General features: G+C 43.3%; 1 protein-coding gene across 1 annotated transcript in view; it reads right to left on the bottom strand.

Moving 5' to 3' along the window:
• The window catches only part of PKHD1 (PKHD1 ciliary IPT domain containing fibrocystin/polyductin), a 486,267-nt gene that overhangs the window by 428,248 nt on the left and 37,971 nt on the right, over window positions 1-20,048 (bottom strand). The window contains 11 exon segments of the mRNA XM_030315703.1: window positions 476-598; window positions 1,499-1,683; window positions 4,175-4,302; window positions 7,217-7,355; window positions 10,270-10,445; window positions 11,680-11,810; window positions 13,758-13,900; window positions 14,791-14,881; window positions 15,206-15,295; window positions 16,305-16,583; window positions 18,039-18,153. Of these exon segments, the coding sequence (XP_030171563.1) occupies window positions 476-598; window positions 1,499-1,683; window positions 4,175-4,302; window positions 7,217-7,355; window positions 10,270-10,445; window positions 11,680-11,810; window positions 13,758-13,900; window positions 14,791-14,881; window positions 15,206-15,295; window positions 16,305-16,583; window positions 18,039-18,153 (1,600 nt within the window).

Genomic DNA, 20,048 nt, shown 5'->3' on the forward strand with positions numbered 1-20,048 from the left:
GGGCAGAAAGGGAGGGAGAGAGAGAATCACAAACAGGCTCCACCCTGTCAGCACAGAGCTTGATGCAGGCGTGAGATCATGACCTGAGCCAAAGTCAAGAGTTGGACACTTAACTGACCAAGCCATCTGGTGCCCCAAAAAAAGACATTTTAAAGAGGAAAAGACACTGACTTAGCTCATTTACTTTCCAGCCCCACTGTGTGGAGGTATAAATCCTATGTAGCCAGAGAGGCTCTCCATTTTTTGTACCATAATAATAGCATCGATAAGTGTAATAATAGGATGCTGTGTGTACCAAGAACTTATATTTTTGGAGTGTTTTTCATGCACCGTGGAAATAGAAAGATGACAGCCATAATCATCTGCTTAATGCATTGGAAAACTGATCCTTGAAACTGGTCCACGTTACAAAACAGGAAGGGACTGAGACACTTGAAACTACTACTTGTACTTTGGGCGGGCCATCCACTCTCACCTGAGTGCGCTGGTTGGCAGTAACCAACATGTCTCCAAATATGGGTCCAAGAAAAACTCCACCATCATAGACCACACGCATGGTTGCCTCAGGGTTCACTCCAGTTAGATTCTCATCAGAGACCTGAGATGGTTACATTTCTGGTGAATTCTGTGATAGAACAGAAGTCTAATCTAATGGAAGTCTATATGTAATGATAAAGTGTCTTTTCACATTTTATTGAAGGTAACCAGATAGCTAGAAGGTGAAGATGGGGTGACAAGGGTTGAAGCCTGGAAACATAAGAGTAACAGCTCATGAAAGCCCCAATAGACTAGACGAATATCTATTTGCAAGCAGAGTTGTCAAAAAAGGCACAAAAAACAATCTTCTCTGTCTTGAGATATTTTGTTTCTATATGCTTTTCTATTTTATATGTTTGCAGTCCAAAATATTAAAATAAAAGGTAAGGGAAAAAAGTTCTATGAGAGGATTCTCATCCTTCTTCCAACTCCACTCCAGTATTTTGTTGGAAAACCAAATGACCTACAATACCATGGAACAGGGATAAAATTTCAGCTTGGGTTTCATTTTGTAATGACCAAATGCTAGATGATCATTAGATTATTTTTTAAAACCCTAAATATGCAAGAGCATCTGGTTTTGTCGTTATCCAGAGACAGCAAATCCTTTTCTAAACTTCCTTCTGCTGTGCCATCTGCCTCCATGATAATCTAAGTCAATCACATCTGCTTAAATTATCCAATAACAGATGTAAAATTATTATATGGTGGACACTGACCAACAACTACCTACCCTAAGTTAGGGAAGGAGATGTTGGGTTTAAATTGCTTTTTTAGGGACATGAAATACAAAACATGTCTTGAAAACTTCCCAAAAAAAGATCATTGAACCCCTTTACTTGAATATTAGAACAAAATTGATAATTTGTGACAGTTTTCATTCATGTAATTCTGGGTTTTTTTTCCACAAAATTGCTTCAGAACACCAAATCCACACTACCAAAAGGGATACCATACATACCCTGATGAAATCGGGCAAATCTCCAACCTGGTTGGACCAGGAGAGGGTCCACACACGTTCGTAGCAAGACTTCAGATCCTCCATTACAGTGAAGTCACTGACGTTGAGGTACCTAGATGTAAAGTTATCGGCATTGTTCTGTAAGAGCTTGCGCAGGTGACTGGCTGAAATACTCACAGGAACATCTGTGGAACAAGATTTTGATACATAAAAAAAAAGATACTAATTACCACACAGGGTTTCATCATTAAAATTACAGAGAATAAATGTCAAGATGCCCACTAAATATGCAGAAGACCCTCAAGTTCAAACTATGCCTTCAAGAGAAATCCCAGCCCAGTTAAACCATTTGTTTCCTACAGCAAATACAAGTAGCTGCCTACTTTTTACATTGTGATACCTTTAATCAGGATCCCATCTCACAGCAAGCACAGAGCATAGTCACATCAGACAAAACTATCTCAACTGTCAACTCAAAATATACACTCCAGACACCCTGGTAATGCCTGAAAGCCTAATTAAATATTGGGTTTTCCCTGGAAAAACTTAGCCGACCCTGTGAACAGAGAAAAGCTGGCCACTTTTCACAGGGGGGGGGGGAGGGGTAGGCGCACAGCAGCTGACACCCATAAAAACTTAGCCAACCCAGCTGAGGAATGTTGGCATTTCACTTTGGTTTCTCTATTAGAATTCTTTTAAGCTCAACCACCTGCTTCCCCATTCCACATCCCCACAGAGAAATAACAACACTCTGTGCTTAAGCCCTGCTTGTGTTTGAACCCTGATTCTTGCTTTACCAAAAGTTTCCATTTCATTAGCTACTCCCAACAGCCCTGTGAGGTAGGTCATTTGGGTATCCTAACGCCTAACTTTAGAAATGAAGAGAATGAGACCCAATGAGATTCAGAAGCTTGCCAACCAAGCGAGACAGAATTACACTTAACCCAGAATACCTTCCAACTACTCAAGAGTCTTCCTCTTGAATTCCACACTGCCTTGGAGTGTTAATAATACACCACTATATTTCTAAAGGACAAACAAGATTCTCCTCCTTTTAAAAAAAGGTTGTTCTGGGGTGCCTGGGTGGCTCAGTCAGTTGAGCATCCGACTTCGGCTCAGGTCATGATCTCATGGTTCATGGGTTCAAGTCACTCACTGCTCACTGCTATCAGACTCACTGATAGGACTCACTGCTATCAGAGTAGAGCCCACTTTGGATCCTCTGTTCCCCTTTCTGCCCCTCCCCCACTCACTCTCAAAAGTAAATGAACATTAAAAATAATAATAATATAATAAATTTAAGAAGGTTGTTCAACATTTACCTAATGGGGCCATTGCCACTTCCAAAGGCCAAGTTAAGGCGGACTTTCCTGGATTGTTTTCAGTGAAGTGAAGAGCATCACAATAGAACATGGTGGCAGGAGGAGTATGTGCAGAGAGGCTGCAGCTCATGAAAAGGGAAGCAAGACCCAGGGATGGGGCTTTCATTGACACAGGGTACTATTGGCACCTACCCTTTATCAGACTCCAATAGCCCATGGCCTTCAACTTTTTCTAAGTGGCCCTCTTAAAACACACCTTTCCTGTCACCCAAGAAGATTCTCGCGAGTCCAGCATCTTTCTTCTTGGAAAAGCAAAAGACTTTTGGACCATGTGCCAATTTTTATACAGCCACTCTTGCACTCTCCTGAGCCTCCTTTCCGATTCTCCTGTGGTTTTACCATATAAATGGCCTTCGCTTCTATTCCTTGTTCTTTGTGAAATGTGTTTATTCTTGAAGATTTAGAAAAGGTTCTACACTAATCACATTGAAAGCTCTTTCTACATTGTTATGACCACTGACATTCTCAATAGCATATGGTGTCACCATGGAGTTTACTCTGGAAGGACCATGGCTACTGTAGATCTTGGCCTAGGACTGATCTGATAAATACCTGAGTTCACATCCAGACCCTGCCATCAACTACTTGTATGACCTCTGGGCAAGTTCCAGTATATTAGGCTCAATGGTGGCCTTCAGAAAGATAGGTCAATGCCCTAATCCCTGGAACCCATGAATATTTCCTTATAAGGCAAAAGAGTACATATTATACTATGTTGCAAAAGATGTGGTTAAGGATCTTGAGAAGAGGAGTTTATCCTGGGTTACCCAGGAAGGCTCTAAATGCAATCATATATATTGCTATAAAAGAGAGACAGAGGAGGTTTTGAGACAGAAGAGGAAGAGGCACTGTGACCACAGGAATTGGAGTGACTTAGCCATGGAATGCAGGCAACCACCAGAAGCTGGAAGAGGTAAGAAATAGATCCTCCCCTAGAGCCTTCGGAGGGAGTGTGGCATTGCTGACGACTTGATTTTGGATCTGTGGTCTCCAGAAATGTGAGAGAATAAATTTCTATTATTTTAACCCACAAAGTGTGTGGCGATTTGTTATGACTGTCCCAGGAAGCTAATCCGCAGAGTTTCTACATCTACAAAAAGTTGGGATATTAACAATAATATGGTACTGTTTTTGTCCAGATATTTAATTTTTAGGTCACTTTCAAATGCTGGAGAAATCAACAAAACAACTTTAAGACTGTCACTCTTCCTGACAATCTCTCAAGGTGTTGTTCGCCTGGGAACGCCCCTAAAAATGGAAATGAGAAATTGGTGCACTCCAGTTGCCCCTTTACCAGGAATCACTGTAGTAGGGAGTTGGATGCGGAAGTATCCTCCTAAAGGTGGACTTGCCCTCTGTATTCTCTGTGTTGTCACCTGGACCAGCCTGGGCTCTTCTTCTTCACCTTCAGTGGGCAGAGAGCTGTGGCATGTTAAAACCAAAGCATTAACCACAGTAACCATCAAGAAGTGCCACTCTAGAAAGAACAGAACTCCATCTCGCAGACCAAGTAGTCTGCCGTGTTTCCAGGACACAATCTCAACCTCCCAAATATTGGGCGTCCTTGTCCCATCATGGAAGAAGCGTAAATATTAGGATTCTTTCAGAGTGTTCTACCCTTCCCCTGCACTGATTCTGGGAACACATGGACGCAGAGTAAAAAGTGACGACTCCGGCCTCCACACCTCTGGCCCTGAAGCACCGAGGGGACAGAGAACTTGGCATCCTCCAATCCCACTTGCATCACCAATGAGGAGTCAGTGCCCTGTTCCACAGATGCTTCCCCACTCTCTATCCCCGCCTGAAACACAGGCCACTCCATCTAGCCAACTGCTTAGCTAATGCCTGTGTACACATTGCCTACCAAATCTTGCTTTTAATATAATAAATGGGCCAAACAAATCATGACACACTATGAGACAGAATACCATTCAGCCAATGAAATCACATTTTAGAAAAATTATCACATTGCCCATTAATGATATGGGGAAATACTTAATTCATACCATTATATGAAGAAGGTACATTGCCAAATATAATATGTAATTTATGGTCCCAATTTGAGGTTTAAAAAGCAAATACAGAGAGCCAAAGCATAAGAGACTCTTAAAAACAGAACAAGCTGAAGGTTGATGGGGGGTGGGAGGGAGGGGAGGGTGGGTGATGGGTATTGAGGAGGGCACCTTTTGGGATGAGCCCTGGGTGTTGTATGGAAACCAATTTGACAATAAATTTCATATATTGAAAAATAAAAATAAATAAATAAATAAATAAATAAATAAATAAATAAATAAATAAATAAATAGCAAATACAGCACCAGGGTGGCTCAGTTCGTTAAATGTCTGACTTTGGCTCTGGTCATGATCTTGTGATTCGTGAGTTTAGCCCCCCATCGGGCTCTCTGCTGTCAGCAAGGAGCTCACTTTGGATCCTCTGTCCCCCTGTCTCTCTGCTCCTCCCCTGCTCACTCTCTCAAAATTAATAAATAAACTTTAAAAAAATAAAAAGCAAATACAGTATAGAGTGTACATATTATATATACAAAAACTGCTTAGGAAAAATGGATAGAAGATGAATCCAGAGGCACCTGGGTGACTCAGAGCATCTGACTCTTGGTTTCGGCTCAGGTCATGATCTCACGGTTTCTTGAGTTCGAGCCCCACATCGGGCTCTGTGCTGACAGCATGGAGCCTAATTGGGATCCTCTGTCTCCCTCTCTCTCTGCCCCTCCCCCCAGTCACACTGTCTCTGTCTCAAAATAAATAAACTTAAAAAAAAAATAATATGTGTCCAACATGTTAGAAGTTATCTCCAAGCAGAGGGATTATGAATGATTTTTTTTTTTACCTTTTTCTAAGTCTTTTCTGTATTTTCTAAATTTTCAACAATGAACACATGTGATTTCATCAATATTATCTGAGAACTACATGTTGATGTACATAAGTACAACTATAAACAAATAGTGATGGTGTCTGCATTGGGGGATGAAGCTAGCAGAGGCCAGGCCAAGGGGGTCCTTTCTTGCTGAGGTGGGAGACTTCCAGAAGTAGTTAAGGGACTTGAGGAAATCTCAGGAAGGCATGTTTCCAGGACCATTCTATTGTGGATCTGTTCACAGTAACCTAAATTAGCCTCTAGCCTGAGTTAAAGCTTTGGCACTTGGAATGTAGGACTACAGCCTGGCTAAGATGGCTGGCTGCCCCTCCACCTCAGCTCTGTCACCCCTTGATTCTGTTGATGGTTTTCACATCTTTCCCACCCGGAGGACCCTGGAACGCAGAGTCAAGGAAAGTAGACCACAGATTCAAGCTCTCTGCCCCTGTCTTTTATATGCCATCCCAAGCATGGTATGTATGAGTAGGACTCATTTTGGAACATGTTAGAAAACGATGGAAAGAAAATTTTTAAAGGCAGAGCGTCTTAATTCTTCCATCCTATTAGGGTTTAAGCGAAAAATTAAAAGAACAACTATGTGAAAAATTAAAAGAACGAACTAGAGCATACATGTGTCCAGGAGTTTGACGGAGCCTGATACTTAGTTACTGCTTTGTAAACTGGGGATAGACTCTGTTGACTATTAAGAAGCAACGCTTGGGGCGCCTGGGTGGCGCAGTCGGTTAAGCGTCCGACTTCAGCCAGGTCACGATCTCGCGGTCCGTGAGTTCGAGCCCCACGTCAGGCTCTGGGCTGATGGCTCAGAGCCTGGAGCCTGTTTCTGATTCTGTGTCTCCTTCTCTCTCTGCCCCTCCCCCGTTCATGCTCTGTCTCTCTCTGTCCCAAAAATAAATAAACGTTGAAAAAAAAAAAAAATTTAAAAAAAAGAAGCAACGCTTATGGGCATCTAGTGCCATCTGGTGGTAAATTCTTAGAAACAGCTATTTTTATTCCTTAGAGTAAGTATTTCATTTCACCTTAAGAGAGTCCAATAAGATTAATATATGGGAAATGAATGAGGGGAGTGAACAGAAAACAGTGGTAATGGGAACCGCTGAACAGCATAAAAATACAAATACTTTAAAACAAATTCACTAGAAATTAGTTCTCAAAGCATAGTCCCCAGATCAGTGGAATCAGCATTGCCTAAGAGCTCATTAGAAATGCAAATTATCAGGCCCCGCTTCATACTTAGGGAGTTAGAGATGAAGTGGTTAGGGCCGAGCAATTTGTGTTGTAACAAGACCTCCAGGTGAGTCTGCTCCTGCATTCCTAAAACTGAAAACTGTAGCGTTAAGCAACAAGTCAGGTAGCTCTTCCTGATTAAAATCCCACCTCTGTGTCCCCACAGGTCAACTAACAATCCTAAGAAGGGACAAGTAAGCAGAGACCTCTCCCTACCTTGCAGTGATGAGTGGGAGCTCCTGGCCACACCCTGCCAACCAAAAGCTTACGTTGTAGACCGGAGGGGATCCCACCACAGAGAGCGACTCCACCAGATTCCCACCTGGGCAAGCTGTTCCAGAATCTGCCTGGGAAACTAGAGACCAATGATGTGATCGTTAGCAAGCAACTCAAGATGGAAGGCCCAGTGTGTGGGAGATCCCAACTGCAGATGCTGAGTTACTTAGGTCTCAACACACATTTAAAGCAGAGGTTCCTACCTATCTGCCACCATGAAAAGCAAAGGAAGAGTAGGTAGAAGGAGTCAGTTCATACCAAAAGGAAAATATAAAGGCATGGTTTAAGGAGACAAAAACGAATTCCATAGCAAAGTTTGATAAGCCCCAACCCAGACAAACATCCCTCCCTAGGCTGTTGGAGGCACCCACACAGAGATAACCCATTGTCGTGTGGACTGCTACCCTTTCCAAGGCCACTGGCAACTCCAGGAATGTACAGCTAATCTTCTTCAGGAACACTGAGCACACAGACACATACTGGAGGTATGTGAGTGTTCATCAACAGCATGAGTCAGCACGTGTGCAGAAAAAGTGCAAGCTGTGAGACAGACTACTGTTAAAATCCTGATTTTGTACTTCCGTTTGGCTAAATATAGTGTCTCTGTCTCCTCTGTAAAGTGGGAATAGCAATACATCAGTCTGCATGGCAGGGAGAGTTTAGTGAGGTGGCAGAATTTAAGTGACCAGCACAATCTATTTTAATATCCTCTTCCCCTGGGTAAAGGATACCTTCTCCCCCAAGACTGTACAATGGAGACATTGGACAGTGTAAAGGCAACATCTTGACATGCCCCATGCTTATTTAGCACAACATCAGGCACACAGTAGGTGCTCAATAAATGTTTATTTGCTCAGCACAGTATAGAGTCATTGAAGGCTTGGCTCTGGTTTCCAGATTGCAATCTCCCCCATACCCCAGCTGCATGATTTGGGACTCAAACCCTCTTAGTTTTGGTTTCCTCATCTATAGAGTGGAGATAATAGGACCACTTCACAGGGTTCTGAGATCTAAATGAGAAGTAAATGGTAGCCACCGCTAGATAAAAGCAACTTTCACAGAGAAGATTAGGTGAGAGAATATAAAGTATGAAGTATGAATATTGGGCCCAATTGTATAGAGTTCATCTTGCCTTTAAATAATCCTCAAAGCAAAGTCATCACCAGCAGGGAACCTAGACAAAGTGGGAAAGAGGCAGCTTTACCCAAGCCACCCTGCCCTTCTTGCCTCCCTCTTCACCTCTCCCCTAGATGGTTCTACATACTGGAGCATCTGATGGTTAAAGGTGGGGGCAGTGAGAAGGTGCTATGGATCCTGGGCTTCCCCTTGGGAGCAGGGAAAGAGTATCATCTAGTTCTGAGTTTCCCAGCCGGTGGGTTCAAGCACACGAAATATTGATCCCCTCAGCACTCTGGGAATCTAGATGGCATTTAGAGGGTCACCAGGCCCCAGCCAGTTGTCTTAGGCCCCAAGAAATTCAAGTAATTATCCCAGCACACCGTGTAAATATTGTCATCGTCTAAATGTGCCATAACATGAACAGCGTTTGAAATAACTCAATCTGATCCAGATGCCCCAAAAGCACTTAAACCAATGAAACAGGCAAGAGAATTCTGAGGGGTGCCTGGGTGGCTCAGTCAGTTGAGCATCTGACTCTTGATTTTGGCTCAGGTCATGATCTCTTGGTTGTGGAATCGAGCCCTGCATCGGGCCTCACATTGCACATTGGGCCTGCTTGAGATTCTCATTCTCTCTCTCTCTCTCTCTCCGCCCCCCCCCCCTTATGTCCCTGCCTTGCTCTCTCAAAAAAAAAAAAAAAACCAGGGGCGCCTGGGTGGCGCAGTCGGTTAAGCGTCCGACTTCAGCCAGGTCACGATCTCGCGGTCCGTGAGTTCGAGCCCCGCGTCGGGCTCTGGGCTGATGGCTCAGAGCCTGGAGCCTGTTTCCGATTCTGTGTCTCCCTCTCTCTCTGCCCCTCCCCCGTTCATGCTCTGTCTCTCTCTGTCCCAAAAATAAATAAACGTTGAAAAAAAAAAAAAAATTAAAAAAAAAAAAAAAAAAAACCATAGAATTTTGAGGAGTATCATAAAGTGATGAGATTTCAAGGCTGAAAGTGAGTCCTCTTGCCACCCACCCCCAAGCTCTTCTGCTCTCAGCTCTGCAGTTTTCAGGCAAAAGACTAAAAAAGAGAAAAGGGAAAGTGAGCAAAAGTTGGAAGCCTGGGAGCTCCACCAACCTCAGTCAGACCCCTGATGAGCTCTTGGTCCCCAAGACTCGTGGACAAGCAAGGCCAAGGGAGGTTACTGTGCCTAGGGGACCTCAAGGGGGATTTGATGGAGGAAAGGGCCAGCCAGGCCTGAGCTCTGAGGTAAGTGGGAGGAATCTGGATGGGCAGAAAGCAAGACAAGCCTGTTCTCATGATGACAGTTACTCTCTCCCTTTATCTGAGTCTGCCTTGAAGGCATAAATGAGACCTTTAGCCCATTTATAGGGCAAGATATTACCTTGTTCCTTCCAGCACTTTGCATGACAGATATTAATTCATGGGGAGGTGGAGAAATCCTGCTGGACTAATAATAGTAATAATAACTGCTTATATTATTGAGCACTTACCATGATCTAGGACCAGTAATGACTTCATTACATTATACTTCAGTTAGCTTTCACAGTAATTCCATAAGATAGGGCCCTGATTGTGCCCATTTTACAGATGAGGAAACCAAGTCTTCTTAGCATAAAAGTGGTAAAATTGGGGTAAGGGCACAGAAGCAAGAGCAAGCATTGGATAAATAGTAAAAAAAAAAAAAGGAATTAGCTAAAGAGATATAGGCAACAAAGATGCACAATCCCAAACCCATCTTCTTTCTAGAACCAAGGCAGACAAGATGGGAAATCACGTGTTCTCTCTGCATTAAGAGAAGAGCAGCCCCCAGCAGAAAAGTTTGAGGTTGGCATTTGACAGGCCCATTGACAAAAGCAGATTGAATGCTCACCTGTTACGTTTGTGTCCGCAATAATAATTTCATCCACATAGAACCCACTTGTCTCCTGAGACAGAGGGAGGAGGTCAATCTGATGAACCAACACAGAGGAGTTTGCCAGAGGCAGCTGGGAATACTCAGGGTGATGCACACAAGACTCCCAGAGGTCAGTGCAAGTGAACTGCCAGCTGAAAAACAAGACCACAGGCGAAATGGACCTCTCTGTGTGCACCTGAGACCCTTTCCTGAAGAACCCAAGTTCACAGACCTGGGGGCCTGGGGACTGTGCAGCCAGGAGAGACACCCTAAGAAGCCCTGCACCCAAACAGTCCTGTGTGCCCCAGGTACAAGCCTCCTGTCCAAGACAGGCTCGGCTCAGCCTGTGATATCACACAAGTGAGGCACACTTCAAGGCAATCGTTTGTTCATGACACTCAATGTCAGCATTTTCAAATTACAGTATAATTAGGTATCTTAGGCAGGTATATGTTAGGCTATAACCTCACAGAAGACTAACATTCCTGGACACACTCAGGTTTAAAACCACTTACAAAACCCGTAAGAGTTAAATGAAAAGAACACTGAATCAAGGGATCAAAGATGCATGAGTTTTATTCCAGAGTCTTTGCTTACTCGCTGTACAAATCATAGTGACTACCAAATTCTCTGGGTCCCAATTTTTCTCATCTGTAATTTCAAGCAATGGTCTCTGAAATCTCTTCTAGGAGCACCTGGGTGGCTCGGTCAGTTAAGCGTCCGACTCTTGGTTTTGGCTTAGGTCATGATCTCACAGTTTGTGAGTTTGAGCCCCATGTCAGGCTCTGCACTGACTGCTTGGGATTCTCTCTCTCCCTCTCGCCCTCTCTCTCTCTGCCACTCCCCTGCCCACTTGCTCTCTCTCTCTCAAAATAAACAAACATATAAAATAAAATAATAAAGTAAAATAAAATCTTATCAAATAAAAATCTCTTTTCCAGATATGTTCTATGATTCTATCCCTATGAAAAGTGTCAGAGCACTTCTAAAACGTATTCTATTCCTAACAATTAACCACTCTTAAACCTCTTAGTCAAATAAAATGAATTTGGAAGCCCTAGCACCTGGGTGGCTCATTCAGTTAAGCCTCCGACTGCAACTCAAGTCCTGATCTCACTGTTGGTGAGTTCAAGCCCCACACCAGACTCACTGCTGACAGCACAGAGCCTGGAGCCTGCTTTGGATTCTGTGTCTCCCTCATTCTCTGCCCCTCCACCACAAATGCTCCCTCACTTTCAACAATAAACAAACATTGAAAAAAAAATTTTTTAACATCCAGGGCCCAAATTAAGAGATCGTTAGTACCTCACGTGGACCACTGTCCCCAAGAGAGCTAATGATCCCAGCTGGAAGAATTCCCACCACACCTCCCCACAGATTCACTACCTGTTGGGACTGGTCCCTACGAGACTCCAGTCACAGGTGGCGTTCTTCTTAACAAAGTTTTGAAAGTCAGTTGTGAAAACCACGGTCACCTTCAGGATGTTAGTCGTGTGGCCTCTGTATGCAATGCACAACTATGGACACCAAATAAGCACAGAGTTGTGTTAGTGCAAGAAGCAGCCATTCAAGCAATGAGTAATGAAGGGAGTCCACCTCCCTAGAAGCCTGCCTCGTGTTGTGAGAGAGCCATCCCAGGTCCTCTACTCCCAAAGTTTACTAGTCTCACTAAAAAAAGACATAATCAGAATAAATTGTTATTTACTCCACGGAGAGTTATTAAATGCCTACCACTGGGCTAGGAAGTTCGGATTTTAGAGTATCTCCATGAGAAAAACCCCTATTCTGACCAGTTACCTATGCAACCTTGATCAAGTCACTTACCCTCTCTGAGCTTCAGTTCCTTAACTCTAACTCGCTGGCATCCTTGGTTTCTGAGTTCAATAAAATTGCCCTGAGGAGACTTTATAGCAAGATTTTTCCACTGTTGATCTTTTGGACTGGATAATTCCTTTCTGTGAGGGGGCTGTCCTGTGCACTGTGGGATGTTTTGTGACATCCCTAGAAACTAGCCACTGCATGCCAGTAGCACTTCCCCAGGTGTGACAACCAAAAATGTCTCCATAATTGCCAGCCTTTCCCAAGGAGGCAAAATTTCCCCTTTGGGAGCCTCTACTGTAGAGGAAAAGCCAAAAGATGCCCATCTAGTCCCAGCTCCCACTGAAACTGATCAGAGATGGAGTTTCATTTTATTTATTTTGAGAGAGAACATGTGTGCAATTGGGAGAGGAGCAGAGAAAGAGGGGAGAGAGAATCCTAAGCAGGCTCTGCACTGTCAGCACAGAGCCTGATATGGGTCTCGAACCCATGGACCATGAGATCATGACCTGAGCCGAAATCAAGAGCCAGACTCAACTGACCGAGCCGCCCAGGTGCCTCTCGGAGATGGAATTTTGATGAGTATTGGAGAATGATATGATTTCAGGGATGAAAGAGAATCCTCTTGCCACCCACCCCCAAGTACTGCCATGAGTTCAGCCGCCCCCTTGGGCTCACTCAGGGGCCCAAAGAGCAAACAAGCTGCACTCTTTCACGAAAGATGGCAGCGCTTGACACAAGGGATTGAAGTTATTCAAGAAGTGTGCTGGTCAATCCATCAGTAAACAAATAACTATAAATAACAGTAACTAGCATTAACTAGGTCCTAACCACTGCATACACTGCAACCTTCAACACAATTCTAGACCTTACCACTACCCATTTTACAGAGGAGTAAACTAAAACAAGACACTGAGGACATATAGGGGGGTAGAGTCAAAATTCAAAACCAGATAGTCTGGAGGTGTCTGCGTGGCTCAGTTGGTTAAGTGTCCAACTTCAGCTCAGGTCATGATCTCGTGGTTTGTGGGTTCCAGCCCCACATCAGTCTCTGTACTGACAGCTCAGAGCCTGGAGCCTGCTAAGGATTCTGTGTCATCTCCTCTCTCCACCCCTCCCCTACTCGCGTTCTGTCTCTCTCTCTCTCTCAAAAATAAATAAACATTTTAAATTAAATAAAATATAAAAATGTAATTAATAAATAAAATAAATTAATTAAATAAAAATTAAATAAATTAATATTTAAATAAAATTTAATATTTAATATTTAAATAAATATTTAAATAAAATTTAATATTTAATATTTAAATAAATATTTAAATAAAAATTAAAAAATTATAAAATAAAACAAAATAGTTTGACTACAGAGTCTGCACTCCCACCTAGTGAGCAAAGAAAATACTGGAGCTTATAAAAACGTCCATAGGTCTCACAGCTAAGACAAAGGCATCTAACTAATAAGAACCAGAAGTATCTGTTCACCACTTGAAACAGCAGCTAAGAAACCTGGAACCTCAGCCCAAAATGCCTTGGGCAAATCATGGCAATCACTCTTTCATGCTCCTGCTTCACCAATCTCAATGCCAGAGAATAATGCCAACCCCTCCCTACCCACTTCACCTGGCATCCTGATGACTGCTACTTACGTGTGTGTACCGATCTAGCCAGTAGCCCTTCTGGGCAGCCGGGGGTGTTAGGACAAGGTGTCGAGGCTGGTGGAGGCTGAATCTCCCACAGTAGGGCTCTGTCGCACTGGTGAGGTCCCCCTCAAAGCTGGAACCTTCTGGACCTGGATACAGATAAGATAGGAAGACAGGCATAAATGTTGAATAACACAGCTTCTTGACATGTGTAGAGGGATTGGGTTATGAGTGCACCATGACAGCAGCCCTTCAGCCCTCGGGTGAGCTGGGCCAGGCTTGGGCTTAAAGGCTCCTGCTGTTAAGAACCCCATTCTGCCTGCCACAGAGCATCAAACATCTATTACCATTTTCTGTATGTACCATGACATGAAAAACTGTTGAGAAGCAAAGAGACAAGGAATGCTGACTGGAATTTAGTTCACCTTAGCATTTTAAAAACATGCTCTCACATTTTTAGAATTTGCTAAGATGACTATTTCACGTAACAACTTCTTTATTTGGATACAATTTGGGGCGCCTGGGTGGTTCAGTCAGTTAAGCATCGGACTCTGTTTCAGCTCCGATCATGACCTCATGGTTTTGTGAGTTCGAGCCCCATGTTGGGCTCTGCGCTGACAGTGTGGAGCCTGCTTGGGATTCTTTCTCTCTCTCCATCTCTGGCCCTTCCCTGCTCACACTGTCTCTGTCTCTCTCAAAAATAAACAAAAAATTTTTTTGAATTAAATAAGATATGCCGTTTTAGGGATTTTGTTCCCGCATGCGTGGTTTGTCTTCCCCCACTGTATGGAATGGGTAGTACTGAGCTCCACCTGACAGCTCACCGCGAATGCCTTCTCTTTCTCTGGCACCCACACCAAGGAGCTTCCTCCCACGTGTGTAATCACTCTCTTGGCCACTCAGGGTCCAAATCCACTTTCCATATCTTTTCTTGACTCTGGTGGCAGGAAATGAAGATTGTTCCCATTTTACAGAATAAAGAGAGAAGACCACGGTAGAGAAGAGGATCTGCATTTGTCAAGCCAAGGACAGCGCATACCTTGTTCAAATCCAAGCCAGAGTAGGATGTTGGCCGAAAGGGGTTCCAGTTGGCATTTGACTGCAAGTAACTTCTCAATAGCTACTTGAATCTGTTTAAAAAAAAAAACTATCAAGGGGTGCCTAGGTGGCTCAGTTGGTTAAGCATCTGACTTCGGCTCAGGTCATGAACTCGCGGTTTGTGAGTTCAAGCCCCATGTCAGGCTCCGTGCTGACAGCTCAGAGCCTGGAGCCTGCTTCAGATTCTGTGTCTCCCCCTCTTTCCGCCCCTCCCCCACTCATGCTCTGTCTCTCTCAAAAATAAGTAAACATTAAAAAAAAAGGTTTTTTTTAAAACTGTCAAGAGTTTATACAGTGGGGATAAAGACACCCACCCCCAGTTCCCCCACCCGTCATTATTGAAAGAAGTTTCCCACCTGATGGGCTGTGGCATTTGCAGGGACTGGCTGGCTAGAGACATTGTCCCACGTAAGGAAGAAGTTCCGTCTGCCAGACAGAGTCAGCATCTAAAATGTCAAGAGTGACAAGACTGAATGACATATGCTAATCAAGCCAGAGAAACTCAGGATATATCTCCTCCGCTTGCTATCTCCTTTTATTTATAATTTAAATTTTGTCTAAACTCACTATCACCTAGAGCTATCTAGGGACCAAGTGTCATCACCGAGTGGAAACGTTCCCATGTCTATCCCCCTGTTCATCCGTTCCCCTTCTTTTCTGTAGGGTGCCAGACTTAAATGTTCCCACTGAATGGCCTCCTTTCAGCCCTTCTCACCATCACTCTTTCCAGGGGGTGGCCTGGTGGGCAAGAGCAGCCACATGGCACGCCACACTCTCTCAGACGCTTATTCAGTCTCTGCTTTGCTGCTAGCATGTTCCCAGACGGGCACGTTATACTTTTATTATGAAGTAAGATCTATCCTCTTACATCACTTGCTCTTTTCTACTTCACTCTGTGGTTATTTGTGTACATGTTTTACTATTAGACTGTAAGCTTCAAAAGCAGAGTCCATATTGACTCATCTTTGTACACCAAAAAGTGAATTGAAAGTACACTGAGATAGTTCAACAAAAATATGGGGCACATCTGAGAGACCTGAAAACCTTGACCTTTGCAAAGTTGATGTAGAAAACACCATCTTTCCCTATGGGTAAATAGGGCCTGAATCTGTAAAAGCAATGGGATCTTGTGTGTGTACACATATGTGCATGCCTACACAAGTGTGTATGTTTGGAGGACCGTATCTCTACACTGGGGAAAACATTTCCAAAAGAGGACTTACCTGGAAACTTGACCATGAGTAAAGTTATATTCATAATAAGACTTTGCGTTTTCTTCTTAGATGTCTTCACAACCCCTATTGGATAGATATCCTATCTCATGAGGAGCAGAGTTATCATTACACCTCAAGTCTCCTGGCTCCCAGCTAGTGATCCTTCCACTAGACAAGACTATGCTCATTCCAGAGTTCAGCCCCTGACTCTAACCCCACAGGACAAGGAAGAGACACAAACCTGGATTTCCGGAAGTCTCTGGGCACGGATTCGGATCTGATGCTTCTCCCGGAGGTAAGTGCTGACCACAGCGGGGTTCAGCCAGGTGTTGTGGATCTGGACACCAATTCTCATTCCCCTGCTGGGGACCCTCCCATAATGCTCTGCTTCCAGGTAGTACCTGGTACCACCAACCAGCTCTAATTTGGGAGTCTTCCGCTGCCAGGTCCCTTCATTCCCATGATGCTCCCAGGCATCAAACCAGTCAGCAGTGCCCACGCTGATGGAGGCCACTTTCACCTGTGGCCCAATAAGCATGTCACTATCAGAACTATGAAGCTTATGAGCATTTTTTTTTCTCAATTAGCAAATGTCTGGACAGCTACGAATAGTGTCTTTGGAATGGTCTGCTTTTCCAACAAGTTAGCTCAGTCACACTAATGTCTGTGGTTGTATACGATCCTCCACTCCCCCCTCTGTCTCTCTATCAAACTGTATTCAGATGAGGCTGGATGGGCCATGTATAGAGCAGAGAGAGCCAACCTGGAAACCTGGCTTTACATGATACTATGGACAAAATAGTTCTAAGCCATTTGAGAAACCTAGAAGGACTTGACCACATCAGAATCTATGATGTTTCTCTAGCCAATCAGCAAAGCAATTTCATAGAAGCATGTTAATAATTTGAGGGGGAAATGTGGTTCTTTGCCAATGGCACTATTGAATTTTGGCTTTTTGTTAGAAGCAGTTTTTGAGAGAGAGAAAGCAAGCATGAGCAGAGGAGGGGCAGACGGAGGGAGAGAGAGGGAAGGAGAGAGAAAGAGAGAGAGAGAGAGAGGGAGGGAGAGGGAATCTTTTAAGTGGCTCCATGCCCAGTGCAGAGCCCAACACAGGGCTCGATCTCACGAACTGTGAGATCATGACCTGAGCTGAAATCAAGAGTTGGACACAGGGGCGCCTGGGTGGCGCAGTCGGTTAAGCGTCCGACTTCAGCCAGGTCACGATCTCGCGGTCCGTGAGTTCGAGCCCCGCGTCAGGCTCCGGGCTGATGGCTCGGAGCCTGGAGCCTGTTTCCGATTCTGTGTCTCCCTCTCACTCTGCCCCTCCCCCGTTCATGCTCTGTCTCTCTCTGTCCCAAAAATAAATAAACATTGAAAAAAAAAAAAATTAAAAAAAAAAAAAAAAAAAGAGTTGGACACAGCCGACTCAGCCACCCAGGCACCCCAAGCACTTTTTCTTATTCTTCAAAGCTGATCAGGGAATTCCTAAATAAGACTGGCTACATCTCTACCCAAAAATCAGTGCAAAAGGCACAAGTTTTAGAATCAGACAGATAGGAGTTTGAGCCCTAAATATGCCTCTTATGACCCAAGTGACCCTGGATTGGCCACTCCCAAACCTCAATTTCCTTATCTGGAAAATGGAGATAAATATACTCAGCTCACAGAGATGCTGTGAAGATTAGAGACAAGGTATATAAAATGCAGCTTAATGCCTGGCTTCGAGTAAGTGCTTAATGAATGTGCCAACACATTCAACCAAATTCATTTTCAACAATTAAAATCATATCAATTAGGTCTCAATTTTTTTAAATTAACAAAAAATAAGCCCATTCCCTCCACAAAACATTAAAATCCCTGGTTGTTTAGTGGCATGTTACAACTATTAGTAGAATATGAGAGCTTTAGTATTTTTTTTTTTTTAAGAATGAAAGACTGGGGACAAGAAAAAGGAAAGTAAGAGGAAGGTGAATACCTTGGTCCTTGGGTCCTCTGACTGACTGAGGTACAGGGAAGCTTGATCATCAGCCTGGACCCAGAAAGTGTAATTATTGGTCTCTGGAGCCACAAAGAATCCACTGAGCCGTGCTCTGGAAAGCAGAGAAACACAGAGAAGTGAGAGCAACCAATGCCTGAATCACTGACCCGACAAGTGGGTGCCCTTGTACTTTGTTTTTCTTTATGGCGATGAGGAAGAAACACGGGACTCTTGTGCCACAGGAGTGGCCAGAGTACTCTGTAAACAGCTATTCCTGTGGCACCTGCTAATCATTCTCTCAACACATCTCTTCGCAGTGGCCATGACTACCTTCACAGTCATGTACCTTTGGGAAAGTTGCAGCCGCAGCACGGGACTGTCTGGAGGCTTAGCATTTACTAACAGCTAGTGGATTGTAGGGGCTCAATCAATAGAAATATTATTCTTATTATTAGATATAAAGAGATCACCAATAAGAATTTTCTCTGACTTGTTCCAGAACCTTGGTTTCTTGTCTCCTACTCCAACATATCATACTTCATGAGGTATATTAGATCACTCCTCTGGCTAAAGTCAGTTATTAGCTGCATCACATGTGTGCATATGCATAGCTGTAAGTGGCAATCACAAATTATCAAATGTGTTTCCTGTTGAATAATCTTACTTGACTTGTGGACAACACTTTGCAGTTCTTTATGAAGGGGTAAAGTGATAGGCTTGAAATAACCCCAAATAATGTTAAGAAAAGCTTCTATTTTATCTCCCTCGTGGTGGACATCAAGGTCATAGAAGCAGGTGTTTATGTGAGGTTTCACAGACTGGTGGCTCTCTTTAAAATACATTCCTATGGGTGAAGAAGGATATGTGCATAATGAAGCATGGGAGACTTGTGGAGAAATCACAAGACTTGAAATCAGAAAAAATCAGAGCTTAGTTCTGCTACTTGATAATTGTATATAATATTAGATAATTTTCTAACATTAGAAAAGCACTTTACCTATCAGGGACTATAGTTCCTCATCTGCAAACTAGACCTATAAATACATCTTCAGTTGTAGCATCTCATGAACTAACTTGTCTTCAAAGGCCTAGAGCATAGTAATAAGTCAGTATATGTCAGTTGAACTGAATAAGATCAGGAGACACACTGGATACACTGAGGAATGTCAGGACATGCTGTCTTGCCTTGCTCTGTTGGCTGAATGTGCACATGACTAGGTTGGTCATTCCTCAAGATAATGACCTTGCTCTCAACCTTCTATTCTTGGTGTTGTTAATGTTTGTTTATTTTTGAGAGAGACAAAGATAGAGACAGAGACAGAGCATAAGCAGGAAAGGGGCAGAGAGAGAGAGGGAATCTGAAGCAGGCTCCAGGCTCTGAGCTGTCAGCACGGAGCCCGATGCAGGACTCAAACTCACAAGCCGTGAGATCATGACCTGAGCCAAAGTCGGACGCTTAACCGACTGAGCCACACAGGTGCCCCTCAACCTTCTAAACCTCTTTGAACACAATGTTGTGTTTAATGTAGGTTATCAGTAAATAATTTTTAATTGTTTGAAGGTCTACTAATTAAATGTTATCTCACAAAAAGAGGGCAGATTTGCCCTGAGTTTACCAGAAACCTCAATACCTACAGAGAGTATTTTTCTAATTAAATATTATGGCCCACAGAGAAAAGTCCACTAAATGTGTCAACAATTCCAAATTAACAGACATAACCTACAACTTCGAAGAAGGTTGCAGGCAATTTTATGAAACATAAATGTTTAATGTTTAAGATAAACTTGTGACCTTAGTAGTAGAGACAGATATGGCTAAGTAATGATCAAACTATCTCAATAAATACCAAGAATATTTTCTGAAAATCATTTTGAAAATAACTGCTTTAAAGGTCCATAAATATAATAATTTATCAATTAATTAATATGCCAATTTTTTAATTTAAAATTTTTGAATTGTAAAGAAATGAAGGACAAAGAGAATGGAAAGAGTTACTCTGATTTGTG

This window comes from Lynx canadensis, chromosome B2 (genome assembly GCF_007474595.2).
Source record: "Lynx canadensis isolate LIC74 chromosome B2, mLynCan4.pri.v2, whole genome shotgun sequence".
Taxonomy (NCBI): domain Eukaryota; kingdom Metazoa; phylum Chordata; class Mammalia; order Carnivora; family Felidae; genus Lynx; species Lynx canadensis.